The sequence below is a fragment of the Anolis sagrei genome, chromosome X (assembly GCF_037176765.1).
Source record: "Anolis sagrei isolate rAnoSag1 chromosome X, rAnoSag1.mat, whole genome shotgun sequence".
NCBI classification, from domain to species: Eukaryota; Metazoa; Chordata; class Lepidosauria; order Squamata; family Dactyloidae; genus Anolis; species Anolis sagrei.
Window position 1 is genome coordinate 55790373 of NC_090034.1, and position 17305 is coordinate 55807677.

At 44.9% G+C, this 17305-nt stretch overlaps 1 protein-coding gene and 2 non-coding genes across 3 annotated transcripts in view; 2 read left to right on the plus strand and 1 right to left on the minus strand.

Annotated features, from left to right (window-relative positions):
- Window positions 1-1992: 1992 nt before the first annotated feature.
- On the plus strand, window positions 1993-2065 carry TRNAV-CAC (transfer RNA valine (anticodon CAC)). Its single transcript has one exon. It is a non-coding gene; the product is annotated as a tRNA-Val (tRNA).
- A 266-nt stretch (window positions 2066-2331) lies between these two features.
- TRNAG-UCC (transfer RNA glycine (anticodon UCC)) lies at window positions 2332-2403 on the minus strand. The gene has a single exon. It is a non-coding gene; the product is annotated as a tRNA-Gly (tRNA).
- A 563-nt stretch (window positions 2404-2966) lies between these two features.
- Window positions 2967-17305, plus strand: part of DPP9 (dipeptidyl peptidase 9) — a 44903-nt gene continuing 30564 nt past the window's right edge. Inside the window, exons 1-5 of the mRNA XM_060784963.2 lie at window positions 2967-3114; window positions 8044-8136; window positions 8859-9115; window positions 14949-15061; window positions 15243-15416. Of these exons, the coding sequence (XP_060640946.2) occupies window positions 8081-8136; window positions 8859-9115; window positions 14949-15061; window positions 15243-15416 (600 nt within the window). The 5' untranslated portion in view covers window positions 2967-3114; window positions 8044-8080. The remainder of the gene's footprint in view (window positions 3115-8043; window positions 8137-8858; window positions 9116-14948; window positions 15062-15242; window positions 15417-17305) is intronic.

The following is a 17305-nucleotide window of genomic DNA, read 5'->3' on the forward strand; positions in this document are numbered from 1 at the left end:
AAGAAAGAGAAAAAGGAAGGCAGGAAAGAAAGGGAAGGAAGAAAAGCAAGAAAGGGAGAAAGAAAGGGAGGTAGGAAAGAGAGAGGGAGGAAAGAAAGAGAAAGGAAAACAGTAAAGAGAGGGAAGGAAGAAAAGAGAGAAAGGAAGGCAGGAAAGAGGAGGTAGAAAAGGAAGGAAAGAAGGAAAAAGGAAACAAAGGGAGAAAGGAAGGCAGGAAAGAGAGGGATGGAAGAAAGAGGGAAAGCAAGGAAGATATGAAAAAGAGAGAAGGAAGAAAGCAAGAAAGAAAGGTAGGAAGAAGAGAGGGAAGGAAGAGATTAAGGAAGGAAGGAAAGAGGGAAGGAAGAAAGGAAGATAGGAAGGAAGGTAGGAAAAAGACATATAAGGAAGAAAGAGAAAAAGAAAGGTAGGAAAGAGGGAAGGAAGGAAGAGAGAAAGGGAGGCAGGAAGAGAGGTAAGGGAGAAAGGGGAAGAAAGATGAAAAGGAAGGTAGAAAAAAGAGAAGGAAGGAAGAAACAGAAAGGTAGGGAAGAGAGGGAAGGAAGAAAAAGGAAAAAGAAGGAATGTAGGAAAAAGAAAGGGAAGGAAGAAAGAGAAAAAGGAAGGCAGGAAAGAAGGGGAAGGAAGAAAAGCAAGAAAGGGAGAAAGAAAGGGAGGTAGGAAAGAGAGAGGGAGGGAAGAAAGAGAAAGGAAAACAGTAAAGAGAGGGATGGAAGAAAGAGGGAAAGCAAGGAAGATATGAAAAAGAGAGAAGGAAGCAAGCGAGAATGAAAGGTAGGAAGAAGAGAGGAAAGGAAGAGATTAAGGAAGGAAGGAAAGAGGGAGGGAAGAAAGGAAGATAGGAAGGAAGGTAGGAAAAAGACATTTAAGGAAGAAAGAGAAAAAGAAAGGTAGGAAAGAGAGGGAAGGAAGAAAGAGAGAAAGGGAGGCAGGAAGAGAGGGAAGGGAGAAAGGGGAAGAAAGATGAAAAGGAAGGTAGAAAAAAGAGAATGAAGGAAGAAACAGAAAGGTAGGGAAGAGAGGGAAGGAAGAAAGAGGAAAAAGAAGGAATGTAGGAAAAAGAAAGGGAAGGAAGAAAGAGAAAAAGGAAGGCAGGAAAGAAAGGGAAGGAAAAAAAGCAGGAAAGGGAGAAAGAAAGGGAGGTAGGAAAGAGAGAGGGGGGAAGAAAGAGAAAGGAAAACAGTAAAGAGAGGGAAGGAAGAAAAGAGAGAAAGGAAGGCAGGAAAGAGGAGGAAGAAAAGGAAGGAAGGAAAAAGGAAACAAAGGGAGAAAGGAAGGCAGGAAAGAGAGGGATGGAAGAAAGAGGGAAAGCAAGGAAGATATGAAAAAGAGAGAAGGAAGAAAGAGAGAAAGGACAGCAAGAAAAAGAGGGAAGAAAAAAAGGTGAAAGAAAGGAAGGTAGGAAAGAGAGGGAAGAAAGAAAGAGAAAGGAAGAGAGGAAGGTGAAAAAAGAGAGGGAAGGAAGAAAGAAAGAAAGGGTAAAAAGCATGTAAATAGGAAAAAGAGAGGGAAGGAAGAAAAGCAAGAAATGGAGAGAGAAAGGTAGAAAAAAGAGTGAGGAAAGAAAAAGAAGGAAGCAAAGAAAAGAGAGGGATGGAAGAAAAGAAAGGCACATTGCATATGTATATATTTTCAGAATTTGGATAGATTATGGAATTATTCTTATTTATACCCCACCTGTCTCTCCATGGGGACTCAAGGCGGGTAACAATCTGCACTAGACAAACAAAGCCAGTTTAAAATCAATTCAAGAGTAACAGTGTGGTAAAAACAGACTGAAAATACAATAAATACACTACCATGGCCTTTAAAACTCATATTATCCCACAGGAATGAAGATTACCTGTGTGTCCCCTGACCTCTGCTGGCAAAATCGGAATTGTTAACGCTTGACATCATAAAACACACAGAAATATGACTAAAATCTGAATATGAAAGAGAGCTATTATCCAGTGTATGAAGAAAACACAGGGGGAGGTCCCCAATAGGTGGGTTTCCGTAGTGTAGCGGTTATCACGTTCGCCTCACACGCGAAAGGTCCCCGGTTCGATCCCGGGCGGAAACACAACTATATCTTGTTTTAAATAGAATTACAGTTCGATTTAACACATATGTCTTCCTGTACATATTATATTGTATCCTATTATTTTTTAGGTTTATAAGCAAATGTTTCTGAGCGGGAGGCCAGCCTTGGATTGCACTGGTTCTCCAACCAACTCCTCCAGCTTGGTATCTTCAATGGATATTAATGTATCTATATCTAAAAAAATATTCTATATAGCATTTTTCTTAATTTATCTATTCTTTAATCTGTCATGAAAAACTATCTTTTGCGTTGGCCGGGAATCGAACCCGGGTCAACTGCTTGGAAGGCAGCTATGCTAACCACTATACCACCAACGCCCTCGTGGTGGGAGGCCTCCGTCCGGGCTTTTTGAAAAGAGCGTTTCCAATGGATCATACCATTACAACATTCAAGTGAGGGGGGGAGGAAGAATAATTGGAAATGGTAACACTTTCAAATATGGGAAACGTAGGTACGGTGTAGAAAAGACAACGGAAAAAATTACAATTCAATGTATTGTCGACAATACAATACATATTACAATTCGCTTTGCCATCTTCTACTTCTTTTCTGTTAAAGATTCTCCCCCTTTTGTTTTCGAAATTGGTTCCCTCCAGCCAACAGATGACGTAATTAACTCCTCCCTTTTCTCTGTGCTTTCTAGAAACGCACCTCCCTACTCTGACGAAGTTGGTTCCTTCCTCGTTGCCACAGCAACGATTTGCCAATTTCCTCACATCTCGCGAGACTTGACACCTCCTCCCCGTTTCCCTCAGACTACTGCTCAGAGCAGACTACTGCTCAGAGCCCCGCCCCTTTTCGCATCATCTCGCGGGTTCCTGAGGCCCCGCCCACTACCGATAAACTCTCGCGAGACTACGAAAGAATACGCCACACCCCCGAAAAGCTTATGTTTCCGGGGGAAAGAGCGTCGTGGGAGCTTCCTGAAGGGAAATGGAGCGGGAGTGAAGCCGCCGCGGGATCTCCGGCACCCCCTTCCCTTTCCCCTCCCCATTTCCCCGCAAAGGAGAACCGGAGCCGGCCGAAAAGTGAGTCGAATGACTAAGCATTGCATGGGGGCGGGGCTGAAGGGGTTGCAACCACGCCCCTTTTGGGGGAGCCGAATGCGTCCTCTGTGGGGAGGGGAGGGGCTTATAAGCGGCCACGCCCCTAAGGCTGGTGGCCACGCCCCTTGGAAATCAAGCTCCAAGCGAGGGAAAGCTTGGCCACGCCCACTTTGCACCAGCCACGCCTCTAAATCCGAGGGGTGGGAGGAGCCTCTTTAGGCCACGCCCTATCTCATTCTGCCCCCGCCCCCTTGTTTTCTCCTCTTGGGTAGTGCCATTGTTCTATATACCAGGCAGGGAGTAAAGATGGAGTTGCTGCTTTTCTCTGGAGATCAGAATCACCCCAAAACTCTACATCTGAGGGGGCTGAGAGAGTGGCCCCTGGGCTTAGTTACATACGTCATCTATTTTCTTTATAAATAAAATTTTATTTATTTATTTATTTATTTACTGCGCTTATATACCGCCATTCTCAGCCCTTTAAGGGCGACTCATTGCGGTGTACAACATGAAAAAACAAGTGCAAATTACAAAACATAGTGCAAAATAATCCACATCATTATCAGAAAAACATCTTATCAAAACATCAACATTACTACAAAATTTCTACTACATTCCGAATCGTCTCATTGTCAACCCACAATCCAATATAATTTCCGTTGTTCCATTCCTATGGTCAAATTACCAGTCATTGCACTTCTTGGTCAAATGCCTTCTTAAATAGTCAGGTCTTTAACTTCCTGCGGAATATCAACAGGGAGGGGGCTAGCCTGATGTCCACGGGAAGGGTGTTCCATAGCCGAGGAGCCACCACCGAGAAGACCCTATCTCTCGTCCCCGCCATCCGTGCCTGTGACGCCGGCGGGATCGAGAGCAGGGCCTCCCCGGAAGATCTCAAAGTCCTCGTGGGCTCATAGGCCGAGAGGCGGTCAGTCAGGTATCTTGGGCCGGAACCGTTTAGGGCTTTATAGGCCAAAGCCAGCACCTTGAATTGAGCCCGGTAGCAGATCAGCAGCCAGTGGAGTTGGTACAGCAGGGGAGTTGTATGCTCCCTGCGTCCCGCTCCTGTTAGTATCATGGCTGCCGCACGTTGGACTAGTTGGAACTTCCGGGCCGTCTTCAAAGGCAACCCCACAAAGAGAGCGTTGCAGTAGTCTAAGCGGGATGTAACCAGAGCGTGGATTACCGTGGCCAAGTCAGACTTTCCAAGGTACGGGCGCAGCTGGCACACGAGCCTAAGCTGTGCAAATGCTCCCCTGGTCACCGCCGAGACCTGGGGCTCCAGGCTCAGCGATGAATCCAGGATCACACCCAAGCTGCGAACCTGCGCCTTCAAGGGGAGTGCGACCCCATCCAGCACGGGCTGTAACCCTATACCCTGTTCGGCCTTGCGACTGACCAGGAGTACCTCTGTCTTGTCTGGATTCAATTTCAATCCCAAAAATGTAATGTTCATTTGTGGGATTAACATAACTCAAAAACCACTGGACTAATTGACACCAAATTTGGACACAATACACTTATCAGGCCAATGAGTGACCATTACTCATAAAAACAGTGAAAAACACAGCGGAAGGGACTTAAAAAGCCAAAACAAGCAAAAGGACGCTGCAGCGCATGCGCAAAACGAGCCCTCTGGCAAACAACTCAAACAATAGCATATCTACACTCTCTCTGGAGGTGGTTGCAAAGAGCGGTCAACCCTCCTATTTAAACAGCTCCACTGGCTTCCAGTAAGTTTCCGGTCCTAATTCAAGGTGCAGGTCATCACCTATAAAGCCCTAAACGGTTCGGGACCTGCTTATCTTCACGATTGCATCTTTCCCTATGAACCAGTGCATACCTTGAGATCTTCTGGGGAGGCACTGCTCTCTCTCCCACCCGCCGTCACATTCGTGGTTGATGGGGACGAGGGAGAGATCCTTCTTGGTGGTGGCCCCCTGGCTCTGGACCTCCTCTCTAGGGAGATCAGACAGGTTCCCACCTTGTCCTCCTTTCGTAGTCAACTAAAAACCTGGATGTTCTGGTGCACTTTTGACTAAACAGGTCACCAATCAGTTTCTTGTCCCTACTTGAAGTTCCACACTTTACACCGGCCTGCGTTTTACACTGGTGTACGTCCTACTTCAACATGTGCTTGACCGGATTTCCTGGCCAGTTTACTGTATTGTTGCACTTTCCTGCGCTCCTGTAAAAATGTATTGCACTAATTGAATCTGGACCTCAGCTATGTTTCTTTCAGCCGTATTGTTTTTATATTGCTTTCAATTGTGTTGCTATTTGTTTTATCTGATGTTTTAATTGGTTAAAGTGTTTTGCATGTGTGTTTTAATTGTAATCTTGGGTGTGTCCCTTGTAAGCGGCCCCGAGTCCCCTAGGGGAGATGGTTGGCAGAGTAGTACCTCTGAGGATGCTTGCCATAGATGCAGGCGAAATGTCAGGAGAAAATGCCTCTAGAACATGGCCATATAGCCTGGAAAAACCTACAACAACCCAGTGATTCCGGCCATGAAAGCCTTTGACAATACATTTATTTATTTATTTATTTATTTATTGTTTGTACGTATATGCCGCCACTCCCCTGGGGCTCGGAGCGGCTTACAAGAACAGGCTAAATTTAACACAATTTAAAACAATTTAAAAACAATCAGATCGAAGGCCCGTCGAAATAGATATGTCTTACATGCCCTGCGGAAAGCTGATAAATCCCACAAGGCACGGACTTCAGGTGGCAGAGTATTCCAGAGTGATGGTGCCACTGCTGTGAAGGCTCTGCGTCTGGTTGCTGTTAGACGCAAGGTCTTGACACTGGGAATTTCCAATAGATCTTGGTCCTCAGAACGGAGGGATCTCTGGGGTTAGTAGGGGGTGAGGCGGTCTCTCAGGTACATCGGCCCCAGACCATGCAAGGCCTTAAAGGTGAGTACCATCACTTTGAAAGTGATCCGGTGCTCAATTGGAAACCAATGCAGCTGCAGTAAAATTGGTGTTATGTGGCATCTCATCGGAGTTCCCGCAAGAAGCCGAGCAGCTGCGTTTTGTACCAGCTTGAGCTTGCCCCCAAAACCTTCCTTTGATTTATACATGAGCATATATGGTTGAATATATGAACTTTCAGATCATGAGCCACACAAAACCACTTTTTTGGATTCCCCTTCTGCCACGTATAATGTAAGGCACAATTTCTTATACAGAGGAAGGCCAATGTAGAGGGCGTTACAGTAGTCCAATCTTGAGATGACCGTAGCCTGGATCACTGTAGCTTTCCGCAGGGCATGTAAGACATATCTATTTTGACGGGCCTTTGATCTCTGATTGTTTTTAAATTGTTTTAAATTGTGTTCGATTTTAGCCTGTTCTTGTTCTTATTTTTATACATATAAAAATAAAATTATTATTATTATTATTACGGACTACATCTCCCAGCATCCCCTAGACCAGGCCCTTTAGGAGAGGAGGATGATCCAAATGCACTGCTTCCAAGCTGCAAGCTTTCTTCTCCTTGGATTTCTTTGAGAGCATCCCAATCCCTACATATTTCCAGTTTCCTATTCCTGGACTGCAATTCTCAGCAATCCTCCAGATAGATAGTTTAGATAGAGATAGATAGATAGATAGATAGATAGATAGATAGAACGAACAGGAGGACTGTGGGACTTGCAGTCCAAGAATAGGTAGAGAAGGAATAAAGGAGAGAAAGAGGAAAGGAAAGAGGGGGGGGGGTGGAGGAAGGGAAGAGGAAGAGAAGGAAGGAAATAGAGAAAGAAAAAAAGGGAAGGAAGGAGAGAAAGAGGGAGGGAAGGTTGGCCACAACAACGCGTGGCAGGTACAGCTTGTGTGTGTGTGTGTAGGTATGTATGTATGTATGTGTATATATATACACACACACATATATATATCTGTTTGGAGTGACATCATGACTCAAAAACCACTGACTAATTGGCCAAATTTGGCCACAAGAGACCTCCTAACCCAAGGAGTAATCATCACTCAAAAAAATTGTCATTTGAGAGTTATAGTTGCTGGGATTTATAGTTCACCTACAATCAAAGAGCATTCTGAACTCCATCAATGATGGAATCGAACCAAAATTGGCACACAGAAAGCACCAGAAGGTTTGACCATGAGTTTTGGAGTTGTAGTTCATCTGCTTCCAGAGAGCACTGTAGACACAATCAAAGAAGGATCTAGACCAAACTTGGCACAAATACTCAATATGCCCAAATATGAACACAGATGGAGTTTGGGGGAAATAGACCTTGACATTTGGGAGTTGTAGTTACTAGGATTTATAGTTCACCTACAATCAAAGAGCATTCTGAACCACACCGACGATAGAATTGGGCCAAACTTCCCACATAGAGCCTCCATGACCAACAGAAAATGCTATGTGTTTTCTGGTAGTCTTTGGCGACCCTTCTGACACTTCCTCATGACACCCAGTGGGAGCACTCCCGGAAGGTGCTGAGAAATGCTGCCTTAAGACCATCCAGTCTTAACTCCCTTCACCAGGGCAAAAAAACATAATCAAAGCCCTCCTGACAAAGAGCCATCCAGCCATAGGTATAGATAGATCTATACGATTCACACACACACTTATATATGTATATTACAGATATAGTATCATATATTTGAAAGGGACCCTTAAAGAAGGACAATTATATGTTGCATGTTCCAAAGTAAGCAAACCAGACAATCTCTACATCAACACTGACAAAGAAACAACAAGAAATACAGTTTACCCGCAAGCATAAAGAAATTACATATATTAGAAACCAACACTTTTTCATTACTTTATTTTCCAGATCACCAGACTGGGTCACAGCAACGCGTGGCAGGGGACAACTAGACAACTAGTATTTATATATACTTATATGGAGATAATCATGGCTTCTGCTTTTTCCCCGCCAGGTTTCGTGCCCTGTCCCCAAGGCTCGCCGAGCAGTTGATGCGGAAAATCAAGAGGGTCCGGCTGGAAAACGAAAGCCCAGGAAGTTGGAGAAGGTAACTTTGGGGTCTGGGGGCACCATCCAAGCCTTACCAACAGATGACCATCCTGCATCTGCTTAATAATAATAGAAACAGAGTTAGAAGGCACCCTAGCGGCTCTCCAGTCTAACCATGTTCATACCAAGCAATAAGGCACCATCAAAGCCCTCTCAAGAGATGACCACCCAGCCTCTGCTTAATAATAATATTAATAATACAATCCTATAGTTGAAAGAGACCTCAAGGACCCTCCAGTCAAACCCTATTCAGGTCAGATAGGAAGTCGCCACAAAGCCCTCCCGATAGATAGTCACCCAACCTTTGAATAAAAACTTCCAGAAAAGGAAGGAGACTCCACCAGGCTGTATGTGACTATGCAAGTCAAGAGTCAGACTGTGTATCTGTTCAAGCCAAGGGTTGGTCTATTTTTTTGTATCTATGTGTGGGTATCCATTTATCTATTCAGTCAAATGGTCTGTCTATGTATCAACCAATCCATATATATCTATGTTTATATATATATATATATAGAGAGAGAGAGAGATGGGGTAAATGTCCCTGTTACGACTTACAAACAAATGCAGCTTAAGGACAAACCTACTGAACCTCTGTTGTTTGTAACGTGGGGGCAGCCTTTATTGAAACCTGGCTCTGGTGTCGCCTTTTCTCCTCCCAGCTCAACCTTTTTTAGCTCTCCTGCTGATCTCTCTTTGTATCTGTGCTCCCTTCTCTCTCAGTCCCTTGAGCGGTTCAGGTGCCCAGCCCAGGATGACGGCAGTGGAAGCACTCCCGGAAGGTGCTGAGGCAGTGGAGATGGAGGACCCGGCGGCCAGCCGTTTCCAGGTGGAGAAGCATTCCTGGGAAGGGCTGCGGGACATCATCCACGGCAGCCGCAAGTACACCGGGATGATAGTCAACAAAGCGCCCCACGACTTCCAGTTCGTCCGGAAGACTGAGGAGACCAGCCCACACTCCCACCGACTCTATTACCTCGGTGAGCTGCTTGGCTGCTTTTGCATCTCTCTCTCACTGTTGGTTTTCTAAGAATGGTGTAGCCTTCCAATGGTTGTCACTCCCAGCATCCCTAATAAGGTTAGCCAAAGATGGGAAATACTGGGAGTTGTAATAATGATAATAAGACTATTAATTACATGTATATGTGTGTGTGTGTGTATAAAATAACAATGTGACACAATATAAAATTATGTGATATATTATCCAATGGTAACATTATATAATGGTAATATGCAATAGTACTATCATATAACGGTAACATTATGCGATACGACTATTATATAGTGGTGATACATGATGTTATTCTATTATAGTAATACTAGCTGTCTCCTGCCACGCTTTGCTGTGGCCCAGTCTGTTGATCTGGAAAATAAAGTAATGAGAAAGTGTTGGTTTCTAATATTTGTAATGTCTTTATGCTTGTGGGTAAACAGTATTTCTTGCTGTTTCTTTGTCAGTGTTGATGTGGAGAGTGTCTGGTTTGCCCACCCTGGAACATGCACGATATCATTGTACTTCTTTAAGGGTCCCTTTCAAATCTTTGATACTATATCTGTGTGTGTGTGAATCATATCTGTCTGTCTGTCTATCTATCAATATCTATGGTTGGATGGCTCTTCGTCAGGAGGGCTTTAATTACGTTTCCTTGCCCTGATGAAGGTAGTTAGATTGGATGGCCTTAAGTATTTTATGTTGGTCATGGAGGTTCTGTGTGGGAAGTTTGCCCCGATTCTGTTGTTCGTGGGGTTCAGAATGCTCTTTGATTGTAGGTGAACTGTGAATCCCAGTGACTACAACTCCCAAATGACAAAATCATAATTTTTGAGTGATGGTCACTCCTTGTGTTGTGAAATGTTTTGTTGCCAAATTTGGTGTGATTTCATTCATTGGTTGTTTTGTTTTTAAAGTACTCATTATACAGAGCATTTTTATATACATATATAGACTAGCTGTACCCACCACACGTTGCTGTGGCCAACCTTCCCTCCCTCTTTCTCTCCTTCCTTCCCTCTTTTTCTTTCCCTTCCTATTTATCTTCTTCTTTCTTCCATCTCTACCTGTTTCTTTCCTCCCTTTTTTTGCTCTTTGGTTACATCCTTCCTTCCCTGTATTTTTCCTTTCACTTTTTTATTTACTTCTCTCCTTGCTTGCTTCTCTACCTTTCTTTCTTTTCTTCCTTCTTTCCCTCCCTCCTTCTCTCCTTACCGCTTTCCCGCCTTCATTCCTTCGCCCTTTCCCTCCTCTCGTTACTTCTTGACTGTCCCTTCCAACTCTATTCTGTAAGTCTATTTAATTTGTATTATGTAGTTATATATAATAGTAACATATTATATAGTAATTTATATAACAATATATAAAATATTGTATTTATATCTTACATAGAAAGAAGGAAATGAAGGAAGGAAGGAAAAAGGGAGGGAGGGGAGGAGGGAACGAAGGGAAGGAAGGAAAGGAAAGAAGGAAGAGGGAAAGGAAGGAGTGGGATGAAGAAAGGAGGGAGGGAAGGAAAGTAAGGGGAAGGAAATGAAGAAAGGGAAAGAAGGAGGGAAGGGAGGAAGGAAAGGAAGAATGGATAGGAAGGAAGGGAAGGAGGGAAAGAAGAAAAGGAAGGGTAACGAAGGGAAGGAAGGAGGGAGGGACAGGAAGAAAGGAGGGGGGAAGGAAAGGAAGGGGAAGGAAGGAAGAAAAGGAAAGAAAGGGATGAAAGAAGAGAAGGGAGTGAGGGAGAGAAGGAGTGGAGTGTGGCAGAGGCAGCTACCTAATGGTCTGGATTAGGGAGGAGAGGGGGGGGGGAGAGAGAGTGTGTGTTAAATGTGTGCTCGTGTTGCCAGAGACAACCGAGCATATTACGGATGGAGGCAAGAAAGAGTTGGCGAAGAAGGGAACCGTCTCTCTCCCCTGCTCCCTCCCTCCTGCCTGCTGCTTCTACCGGGGCATCTTGGAGGAAGAGGAGGCGATGAAAGGGAGGGGGGACAGCCAAGAGGAAAAAGGCTGCTGCTTCTGCTGGTGAGGGAGGGACTTTAGGAGCCCATCCACTGTCCTCCTCCTCCTTTTCCTCACTCCCATGATGCCCACTCTTGCTTGTGTGTGCGCGTGTGTGTGTGGCTGTGCACGCACGCCTAGCTTCTAAGGCTTTAACGGCCAGCTGTTTCTCCACAAGGAGGAGGAGGGGGCATGGCCATGGGTCTCTTTGTAGACATGCAGTTTCTCCTTTGTGGACATGCAGTTCAGAAGTGCCTTCTGCTTTTTGTTTTTGTGGGGTTTTTTTGAGTGGAGAACATACATTGGGTTGTTAGGTGTATCGTGTCCAAATTTGGTGCCAATTGCCCCAGTGGTTTTTGCGTTCTGTGAATACCACAAACGAACATTACATTTTTATTTATATAGACTAGCTGTACCCGCCACGTGTTGCTGTGGCCAACCTTCCCTCCCTCTTTCTCTCCTTCCTTCCCTCTTTCCTTCCTTTCCTCTTTTTCTTTCCCTATCTCTCATCTTTCTTCCACCTCTACCTGTTTCTTTCCTCCCTTTCTTTGCTCTTTGGTTACATCCTTCCTTCCATCCTTCCTTCCTTCCTTCCTTCCCTATCTTTTTCCTTTCACTTTTTTATTTCCTTCTCTCCTTCCTTGCTTCTCTATCTTTCTCTCTTTCCTTCTTTCCCTCCCTGCTTCTCTCCTTCCTTCCTTCCCCTTTTCCCTCCTTCTCTCGTTACTTCTTGACTGTCCCTTCCATTTAATATTGTATTTATATCTTAGAAAGAAGGAAAGGAAGAAGGAAGGAAGGAGGGACAGGAAGGAAGGAAAAGAAAGAAGGAGGGACAGGAAGGGAGGGAGGGAGGAAAGAAGGAGGAAGGAAGGAGGGAAAGAAAGGAGGGGGATGAAGAAAGGAGGGAGGGAAGGAAATGAAAGGGAAGGAAATGAAGAAAGGGAAAGAAGGAGGAAAGGGAGGGAGGAAGGAAAAGAAGAAGGAAGGAGGGACAGGAAGAAAGGAAAAAGGGAGGGAGGGAAAGAAAGAAGGGAAGGTAGGGAAAAAGGAGGAACAGGAAGGGAGGGAGGAAGGAGAAGGAAGGAAAGAGGAAGGAAGGAGGGAAAGAAAGGAGGGGGATGGAGAAAGGATGGAGGGAAGGAAATGAAGGGGAAGAAAATGAAGAAAGGGAAAGAAGGAGGAAAGGGAGGGAGGGAGGAGGGACAGGAAGGAAGGAAAAAGGAAGGGAGGGATGGAAAGAAGGGAAGGTAGGGAAAAAAAGAAGGAGGGACAGGAAGGGAGGGAGGAAGGCGAAGGAGGGAAAGAAAGGAGGGGGATGAAGAAAGGAGGGAGGAAAGGAAATGAAGGGGAAGGAAATGAAGAAAGGGAAAGAGGGAGGAAAGGGAGGGAGGGAGGGAGGAAAAGAAGAAAGGAAGAAGGAAGGAGGGACAGGAAGGAAGGGAAGGAGGGCAAGAAGGAAAGGAAGGAGAAGGAAGGAAGAAAAAGGAAGGAAGGAAAGGGAGGAAAGAAGGGAAGGGAGGGAGAGAAGGAAGGTCCTTCATTCAAGCACTGTGGACCTTCCTCGCCTCCTCCCCCCCCTCCTCCCCTTCTTCCTTGCGTGGATGCTCCGTTGTGGCTGCCGTTGCTGCTGCTTTCCCAATAGGGAAAGGAGGAGGAGGAGACTGCTCTCCTCACATAAGAGGGAAAGAGAAGGGGCTGCATGCGGCGCGCCTCCACCTCCACCTCCACTCCACTCACTTGTGTGTGTGTGTGTGTGTGTGGCCGTGCACGCACGCCTGGCTTTAATGGCCGGCTGTTTCCCCGCGAGGAGGGGGGGGGGCGTGGCCATGGGTCTCTGTAGACATGCAGTTTCCCCTTTGTGGACATGCAGTTTAGAAGTCCTTTCTGCTTTTTGTTTTCCTTGTTTTTTTGAGTGGAGAACATACATTGGGTTGTTAGGGACATAGTGTCCAAATTTCGTGACAATTGCCCCAGTGGTTTCTGAGTTCTGTGAATAGCACAAACGAACATTACATTTTTATTCATATAGATTTTTATGAGATAGTCCTGTCATGTAATGGTACATGTACTACTATCATGCAATGGTGACATGCCGTAGTACTATTCTATTATGGTATTATTATTCAATAGTGCTGTCATATGATAGTAATATTATGTAATAGCGCTAATATAATAGTGACAGGCGGTAGTATTATTCTATTGTAATATTATGCAATGGTGCTATCATATAATGGTAATATTATGCAATAGTATTGTTCTATTTTGCCCAGTTTACCTGTCCTAATGCATCCCCCTTTACAAACCACTGCGGAAACTAAGATCTTCTGGGGAGGCCCTGCTCTCAGTTCCGCCACCACAGGCCCGTTTGGCGATGATGAGAGACAGGGCCTTCTCAGTGAGTGTTATGGAACTCCCTTCCTGGCAATATTAGATCAGCCCTCCTTCACCTCCTGGATGGTGAAGACCTGGCTGTGGGACCAATCCTTTGGGGCAGTGCAGTGAGGCAAAATGGTGTCTTGAGATGGTTTTTACGCAACTTTTAATGTGGCTATAAGTGATTTTAATGTTTGTATACATTTATGGTTTTATGTCCCAGAATTGAATGTTTGCCTTGTATATGTTGTGCTCCACCCTGAGTCCCCTGTGGGGTGAGAAGGGCGGAATATAAATGTAAAAAATAAATAAACAATAGTCCTCTCATGTAATGGTAATATTATGCTTCACTACTATTATATAATGGTGACATGCGGTAGTACTATTCTATTATGGTAATATTATGCAATAGTGCTATTCTGTAATGGTAATATTATGTTTTGCTGCTATTATATAATGGTGATAGGCTATAGTACTATTCTATTATGGTAATGTTACGCTATAGTACTATTATAAAAAGGCCCCCCTGGTGATGCAGCAGGTTAAACCACTGACCTGCTGAACTTGCTGGCCGAAAGGTTGGCAGTTTGAATCTGTGGAGCGGGATGACCTCCCACTGTTAGCCCCCAGCTTCTGCCAACGTAGCAGTTCCAAAACATGCAAATGTGAGTAGATCAATAGGTACTGCTTTGGCGGGAAGGTAATAGTGCACCATGCAGTCATGCGGCCACATGACCTTGGAGGTGTCTATGGACAACGCTGCCTCTTCAGCTTAGAAATTAAGATGAGCACCACCCCCCAGAGTCGGACTCGACTAGGCTTAATGTTGAGGGGAAAACCTTTATCTTTACTTATAATGGTAATATTATGTGATACTGCTAATATAATTGTGATATGCAATAGTACTATTCTATTACTGTAATATTATGCGATAGTACTGTTTAATAATAATAATAATAAATTATGAATTATGATTTTATGCTGATGACTTGGCCTTATGTAATTATATGATTGTATTTTAATGTGTTTTTATAGAGTTTTATAGGATGTGATGTTTTAACTATTGTGTATGAACTTCTCTGTTGTAAACTGGCCTGAGTCCCTCGTCGGAGGTGAGAAGACCAGTATATAAAAGTTCTAAATAAATAATAAAATAAATAAATAATAATAGTAATAGTAATGGTCAGTAGCAGATGCAACAGGATTCAAACAGTGATAAAACACTGTGTTTTGCAATTCCCCTAAAATATTGAGTTTTTAAATAAAATTACTTTCTGTACATTTCCCTGCTGGTAGCTCGACAGAAAATTATACTTTATACCTAGCAACAGTTTTGGGTGGAAGGTCAAAGAGATTTTGTATTTCCCCTAAAAGTATTTGAGTTACGATGCATTTACTCCCTCCCTCCTTCCTTCCTTCCTTCCTTCCTTCCTTTTCTTCTTTTGCTTCTCCAATAGGAATGCCATACGGCAGTAGAGAGAACTCCCTCCTCTACTCCGAGATCCCCAAAAAGGTACGGAAGGAAGCCCTGCTCTTGTTGTCATGGAAACAGATGCTGGATCACTTCCAGGTGAGCGAGGACAGAGGGTGGACTTCCTGGTGCCCTCCTCCGCTGTGGGAATGAGATCCCGATCCCGCTTTGTAGGGTGGGTGCGTTCCCAATGGGGACACGGCAGAGACCAACATTGATGCGTGACTCACGCCCCACTCCCTGTCCCTTTCCCTCGTTGACTCCCGCTGCCCCCCGCCAGGCCACCCCCCACCACGGGATGTACTCCAGGGAGGAGGAGCTGCTGCGGGAACGGAAGCGGCTGGGCGTCTTTGGCATCACCTCCTACGACTTTCACAGTGAGAGCGGCCTCTTCCTCTTCCAGGCCAGCAACAGCCTCTTCCACTGCCGGGACGGAGGCAAGAACGGCTTCATGGTGAGTGAGTTCGGATCAGGACGGTGGAGATGGTGCCTCTCTCAACACCAGCAAGGCCTTGAAAACAGTCATCAAGTTGTCAGAGAACATGTAGTCCAACCCCCTTCTTCGATGCAAGAACAGCACAATCAAAACACCCCCGATAGATGGCCATTCAGCAGCTTTAAAAGCCTCCAAAGAAGGAGATTTTACCAGACTCTGAGGCTAGAGTCCCACTGTTGAAGAGCTCTCCTTACAGAGGAGAAAGCTTTTCCTAATGTTCAAGTAAAATCTCCTTTCCTGTCATTTCAACCCAGGGCTCTTGTCATGAATCCCCTCTGAGACTTCAAAGGGATGACCCCAGAGGAATCCATGCCACAGCTGGAAATTTCCAACTGACTGTATCATCAAGGTTGAGAAAAAAGATGCAGTCATAACAGTTGAAGTCCTGGGGTTTGATGTAGATAGCTGGGAACTTAGAGGCCTGGGAATATGTAAACGTAAACAAAGTAGGCCGAGCCAAGAGGAAAGAGGGCTTATTTTTCATGTCAGAAGTGAATTGAGGGTACAAACAACATTAAAAACTTGGCATGGTACTAAATGTCCTTTGACCAGAAGCTGGCCACTTGGAGTGCCTCTGGTGTTGCTGTGAGGAGGTCCTCCATTGTGCATGTGGCAGGGCTCAGGTTGCATTTTAGTAAGTGGTCTGTCGTTCGCTCTCCTCCACACTTGCATGTCGTGGACTCCACTTTGTGACCCCATTTCTTAAGGTTGGCTCTGAATCAGTCCAGCACCCAGCCTTCTGTGTGCCCATGAGGGATTTTCTGATCCAGTCTCAGCCACTGATTCAGATGCTGGGTTTTAACCTGCAACTCTTGGACTCTCGCTTGCTGAGGTGTTCCTGCGAGTTTCTTTTTGAATCTTAGGAAGCTATTACTTGATTTAAGTCATTGGCATACTGGCTGATACTCAAACGGGATGGGCCAGAGATGTCACTGCCTTGATCCTTTCATTACAGGCTGCTACTTCCCGGCGGATGCCAGGTGGTGCAATACTGGTGAAACAGTGTAATTTCTCCAGTGGTGTGGGGCGTAGACATCCTGTGATAATGTGGCATGCCTCATTAAGAGCTAAATCCACTGTTTTAACGTGGTTAGATGAATTTCATACTGGGCATGCATACTCAGCAGCAGAGTAGCGTAGCTCAAGGTCAGAAGTCTTCACTGTGTCTGGTTGTGATCCCCAGGTTGTGCCAGTCAGCTTTTTGTATGATATTATTTCTGTCGCCCACTTTTTGCTTGATAGTCAAGCAGTGCTTCTTGTAAGTCAGAGTGACTCCCAGGTATTTGGGTGTGCTGCAATGCTCCAGTGGGATTCCTTCCCAGCTAATCCTCAGAGCTTGAGATGCTTGTCTGTTCTTAAGGTGAAAAGCACAAGACTGTGTTTTAGATGGATTAAGAATCATCTGGTTTTCTCTGTAATAGGCAGTGAGAGCACCTAAAGCTTCGAAGAGCTTCTGTTCGACCATTTCAAAGCTCCCTGCTTTGGTGGTGATGGCATAATCGTCATCATAGATGAAACTCTGTCCCTTATAACAGTGGCTGATCATTTGTGTAAATGTTAAACATTGATGGAGCAAACATGCTCCCCTGAGGCAGATCGTTCTTTTGTCTTCACCATCTGCTTCTCTGGCCCCGGAACTCAACAAAAAAGCTCCTGTTTTGTAGCAGATTTCATATGGAGAGGGTGAGGTGGTGATTCGAAAAATCATCACCACAGCAGTCAAAAGTGCTGGGGTTTGATGTAAATAGCTGGGAACTTAAAGGCATGAGAATATGTAAACATAAACAAAGTCGGCTGGGCTGAGAGAAAGGAGGGCTGTTACCTGCAGATAGATCAGTGTCTTTCGC